The sequence below is a fragment of the Alexandromys fortis genome, unplaced genomic scaffold (assembly GCF_014885135.2).
Source record: "Alexandromys fortis isolate MF-2015 unplaced genomic scaffold, M_Fortis_MF-2015_v1.1 scaffold_131, whole genome shotgun sequence".
Lineage (NCBI taxonomy): Eukaryota > Metazoa > Chordata > Mammalia > Rodentia > Cricetidae > Alexandromys > Alexandromys fortis.
Window position 1 is genome coordinate 289,076 of NW_026068023.1, and position 6,000 is coordinate 295,075.

The window sequence follows — 6,000 nt, forward strand, 5'->3', positions numbered from 1 at the left end:
CAGCCATTTGGATTGACATCAAAGGAGTATTTGGGTCAGATCTGATTGCAAAAGTGGACACAGTTCCTATGAGTGAGGTAGAGAAATATGATCCAAAGGTCTGCAATTCTTAACGTTCTAGGAAGTTAGAGAGGACCAGATAAGTAGGCACAGGTTGTTCCATGTCTGATCACACAAAGAACATGGGTCAAGAGCTCAGAGCCCTGTTTTTGCCTCTGTTTGCCTGGTACCAGGACTTATGGGCATGGCCAAGAGGTGAGAAACCATGTTCAAGAGAGTAGACCTCTTCCTCACTTGTGGGCAGTGGCCAGAGGTGAGAGTCCGTGAAGAGGGTCAGTTGTAGCCCTAAAGACCATGGTTGGGGGTTCCTCTATTTTCAAGGACACCAAGGGGTGTTCAGTGTTCAAGGGTTACTCCCCTGGATCCAGGGAAGCATTTATGCCAACCAGGAGAAAAGAAACTTACTGATTCTGTCGGTGTTGTGTGGTTGGTCCAGTGATTCCTTTAGTGGGAAAAGTGAGATTATTACATATGGTCTGAGTTCTAGGGTCCTTGTTGGGGGAGAGAGCTGCTTGTACTTCCCCACCACTTGGCTATCATAGACACAAAATAATCACACAGAAACTATATGAAATTAAATCACTTCTTGGCCCATTAGCTCTAACTTCTTATTGGCTAACTCTTCCATCTTAATTTAACCCATCTCCATTAATTGCATCACCATGAGGTTGTGGCCTACCAGCAAAGTTTTGGTATGTCTGACTCTGGCTGTGGCTCTGTTGCTTCTCTTTGACTCTGCCCTTCTTTCTCACAGCATTCAGCTCCATCTTCCCCACCTACCTAAGTTCTGTCCTATGACTAGGCCAAGGAACTTTCTTTATTCATTCATGGTAATCACATAACACAGAGGGGACTCCCACATCAGGTTCTGGCATGCCTTGGACAACCAGTGGGCAGAAGGATATGCCAGAAGAGCCTGCCAAGGTCATGACACCAATGTTATAATTTACAAAATGGTAGGAGAGAGAAAGAAACAGAGGGAAAGACAGACAGACAGAGAGGCTGAGAGACAGAGAGAGAAGCAGAGAGGCAGAGAGAGAGAGAGAGAGAGAGAGAGAGAGAGAGAGAGAGAGAGAGAGAGAGAGAGAGAGAGAGAGAGAGAGGAGGCAGACAGTCCCTGCTTTTTAAAGGGGGTTGTAGCTCTAGCAATGTAGCGGATGCTGTTGATAGGACTCTGAACAGGTCAGAGTCCTGCCAGGAGGCAGGGGGCAGGCAAGCATAATGCCTGGATGCTAACAGAAATCATATCAAAGAACTCCTTGGGACTACACCAGCATGCCAAAGTACTTTTAAGCAGCTTATTGTTGGTAAGATGTTCAAAACAAGCTCGTTTCCCCTATTTCTTATGAACTGTTATGGAAGTATTAGGATAAGTATTTATTTATTTGTTTATTTATTTATTTATTTATTTATTTATTTATTTATAGGAATTCAGTGAGAGTCTGAGTTCCAGATCCAGGCTGGTAAAGGCAGTGGTGTGTGTGTGTGTGTGTGTGTGTGTGTGTGTGTGTGTGTGCGCGCGCGCACACACACATACACACAAGTGGGAGAATTGTCTGTATTCTGTCAATCATGTTTTAAATAAACACCGATTGGCTAGGCAGGAAATATAGGTGGGAAAACCAGACAGGAAGTAGAAATGATATAATGAGAACAGGAGAATTCTGGGAAGGAGGAAGTTGATTCCTCCCACTCCTGCCCAGATCACCAAAGCAGCAGGACGTGATCTGCCCCACTGAAAAAAGGTACTGACCCACATGGCTAAGATAGATCATGGGTTAATCAAGATGTGAGAGTTAGCCAGTGAGAAGCTAGAACTAATGGGCCAATAAGCTTATAATTTATGGAGACCTATGTATAATTTTCTTTGGGGCTAAACAGCTGTGGGAAACTGGGCAGGACAAAAGCCCCAACAAGCAGGCCCCCCCTTCATGTTACGTTACATGTATGTGTGTGTGTTGGGGGTGCATAAAATTCCTGTGGACACAGGAGCCAGAGGCCAGGAGTTAGCAGGCAGCCAGCTCTGAGGACCAGGTGCTGACTTTGCTTTGGTGGTTAAGCCAGCCTCACAGGCTGCCTTGTGTTGATCTCAATCACTGTACTCTTTGGCTTTCTCCTCAGGAAGAAGCTGGCAATCAGATTACAGGAGGCTGCAGAAGCGATGGTGGTGGCCAATGCCAGGAATGCCTCCCTGGAGAGGGCCAGACACAGGCTTGAGCTGGAACTGGGGGATGCCCTCTCTGACCTGGGGAAGGCCCGTTCTGTGGCAGCTACACTGGAGAAGAAGCAGCAGCAGTCAGACAAGACCCTGGCTGCCTGGAAGCAGAAGCAGGAGGAGGTTCAGGCACTGCTGCAGGCCTCTCAGAAGGAGGCCCGGGCTCTCAGCACCGAGGTCCTCACGCTCAGGCATGCCTGTGAGGAAAGCACTGAGGCCCAGGAAACGCTGAGGAGGCAGAACCAAGACCTTCAGGGTACTGTCAGCTGGGCTTGCAACCAAAGTAAACCAAAGGGCATGGGGAGAGCCTGGTTTGGGCAAGGCTATCTTCTCTGAGTGAAGAGCCTTGGTGTTTTCAAGTTCCCATCCATGTATGACTTTCAAAGTTTTAATACTTCATTCTGAAAATACTTATTGCCGATGTTATTTGTATTGAATTAATTCTAAAGGTAGGATTAGAACCAAATCTTTGGTCTGATTCCATACTATAAGGAAGCAATGATTTCCACAGCCTTATTTAGATTTTCCACATACATATTCATATGTATATAAGACCCAAATTATATGTTGTTCTGTATCATTTATTTTTTTTATTTATAAAAATCTCAGTAACCCATGTTCTATATTAGGCACTCTTCTACATTCATCAATTTGTGACTTACCCTGAGACACGTGGCTTAGCCTTCATGTTAATGCCTTCGTCTGGAAAAAACAAGGTTAGGTGACTTGTCTGAATTTACAGTTCATAAGTTATAGATCTGGGATTGGAGCCCAACCATCTGGGCTTCTGTCTGTGCATGCTTTACTGAGCTATGCTACTATCCTAATCCTATGTACCTTGTGGTTCTTAGTGTGCCAAGCCATGGAGACAAGTGACATTCTTTAAAAAGAAACTACATAATACATCGTAAAAAGTATATCTAGCAGCTATTTAACTAGATCTCATTAATTTTAAACCTGATTATACCCAATTCTGAGTAATTATATACTATACATCTACACACATGTATTTTGCATATGTAAAATATCTCAGTAGAATAAATCCCTAGAAATGAAATTGCTGAGTTAAAGAAACAGACTTAAAATTCTTGTTTGACTGACAAAGAGCAACTAAAAGAAGCTGCCAAGTTATTCCAGAGCCTACAGTGATACGCATAAAATCTCCAAAGTGTCCTGGAAGTGAGACTATTACTTTTGGAGGCGTGGGTGAGTCTTGTCTGTGGCTCTGCTCAGTCCATGACAAACTCACTGACTAGATAGGGAGATGAATTCCATCAGTGGCCACACTGCTCAGCTATGCATCACCTGGGAACAGACAGCCACACCCACCACAGAGTTTCTGATTCAGTGGATCTGAGGTGGAACTTTAAATCTTTACTTTTAATAAACTCTCAGGTGAGACTAATACTATAGCCTGGGTTCCATGTGTGGCCTGGGATAGGGCTTAGTCTTGGACTTTTATTTTAAAGCTCCTTCAAATGATCATAGATATGGTATAGTCAGAGTTGACAAAAGCCTGTGTTAAGTTGTTTTCTTTTTACTCAGCAGAAAAGGATTATAATTCACATGACCCCTTAAATGATTTTTTAAAAGAATTTTGGAATCCTTTTTAAAGTATTACTCTTTCATAATTTCATGCATGTATATTATATATTTTAACCATATACATCCACCATTATCCCTTTTCTTATCTATCCCTTTATGTTGAGCCCTCTCTTTTCTACAATAACTTTGCCTCTTACACATTCCTGTCTTAGTTGTTGTTAATCCACTGAGCTTAATTAATTAGTGAAGCTTGCATGAGCATGGATTGAATGTCTACTGAACCCTGGGCACAAAACCAATGGGTATATCAATGGGAAAATGATTCCTGGTTTCCTAGTAGCCATTACCTGCCTACAGATGGCTAGAGAAGGATGGGGCCTCCTCAACCCCCCCCCATCCATGATGGGCCCAGTCTTGTGCATGACCTGTAATCATGGCTACTGTGGTTTCATGAGTGTGATTTCTAGTGGTTTTAAGAGACAGCATTTACAGCCCCGCCCATCCTCAGGCTGCTATCTTGTTTCTGTACCCTCTTTTGCTGTATCCCCTGAGACTTGGAGGTGGTAATAAAGTTATCTAGTGCAGGGCAGAGCCCTCAAAAGTCACTTCCTCCAGCATTTAGAGTAGTTGATGTCTATACTAACCGCTCTCTGCTGCAAAGAGAGGCTGCCCTGGCCAAGGCTGTGAGCTGCCTTGTTTAAACATAAATATCAATAAGGCAGTTTGACAGTGTGTCCTTTCAGCAGAGCAGAAGTAACGGTTCCTCATGGGGGCCTGTGATTTCCCCAGCAGTGGACATTTGTCCAGGTTTATAGTATCAGGTATGAATTTCGTATTGTGGAGTGGGCCTTAAATAAACAAGAAAATGGCTGGTTACCCCCATAACAGTCATGACTCTGTTGTACTTTTGTTTCTTGCCTGGCAAGTCAGTATTGTAACACGCAGTATTGTAACACAGTGAGAACTTGATATAATTATCCCCCAGCAGTCTATAAAGTACCTTCTGGAAGCTTCCTCCAGCTCAGTTCTAGCTTGTTTTCTCTAGTTCCTGCTACCAAAGTATGTAGTGTCTCTAGAAATACGGTCTTACCATTCGGTTATGGTAGTTAACCAAAGTGTATGTCAATAGTCTGTGTTTTGTGGAGGGCACTAGGGACTCCTCAATAACAACTCATAGGGATATATCTGTCACTGAGGTTGACCTATTTTTACCTTAGACCAGGACTTAAGAACCAAAGGAATGGGTGAGCTTTTTTTTTTTTTTTTTCTTTTTCCCTGTGCTAGGTAATTCCCCAAGTTTCTCAGCTGTCCAGCACTAGAGCCTCCTTCAGGAAGTTTCAGACACTCCACAATAGAGTGTCATGCCACTCACTTCTGGCCTCACTCTGTCAAAGGCTTTGTGTTCATGAAAGGCTTGCCGGAATGGTCACATGCTTGAGTGAGAGGCATTGTCTTTCCAGAGTCCCCCCTGCTTTTCTAGCCCATCTAGGATCATTCTTTGACAGCTAGCAGATGATAACCTGGCTTATGCTTAAGATTTCTCTCCCAGTGTTGAGTGGCACAATGGCAAACAATAGTGTTTACCTTAAAACTTGTCCTCTGAAGTGGAATGAGGGATTCCTGATGATCTCCAGGTGGAATCTACCATGGCCCCAGCCAGCAGAACTGCCAGGTGAAGTTACACAGGCTGTCCGGTGTACCCCAAGAAGACCCATCTCTCTAATTGCTGAGGTCATTTTCTGGCAGATGTCAAAGTAATACATGAAAGAAGGGATTTCTTTCCCCCCCCTAATTCCAAATAAGGTTCTCTGTGGGTAAGGGTTAGCTTTTCTATGAAGTTATGAAGTTGCTGAGAGCAACGTAGTCCTGGTAAAAGCTTTATTTTTCCACTAACATACCTGATCTTCCATCTTTCAGAACAGATTTTCAGTCTCACAAACCAGGTGAGAGAAGGGATCAAGAATTTAGCCGAAGTGGAAAAGGCCAAGAAATTGATTGAACAAGAGAAGAATGAAGCCCAAATGACCCTAGAAGAGACAGAGGTAGATCACCAGGGAGGGAGCCGTTCTTAGAGGGCAAATCATGTCTGCTACCATTAGAAACAACAGTCTCCACACTGAGGCACTTATGCAGGTGTTTGCTGTATGCTATGTCCCGTGCCAGATGCTTTAATCACCACA

The 6,000-nt window shown here is 43.8% G+C and overlaps 1 protein-coding gene across 1 annotated transcript in view; it reads left to right on the top strand.

Moving 5' to 3' along the window:
- Myh15 (myosin heavy chain 15) overlaps positions 1-6,000 on the top strand; it is a 133,075-nt gene that overhangs the window by 86,634 nt on the left and 40,441 nt on the right. The window contains exons 31-32 of the mRNA XM_050163433.1: positions 2,182-2,531; positions 5,738-5,862. Of these exons, the coding sequence (XP_050019390.1) occupies positions 2,182-2,531; positions 5,738-5,862 (475 nt within the window). The remainder of the gene's footprint in view (positions 1-2,181; positions 2,532-5,737; positions 5,863-6,000) is intronic.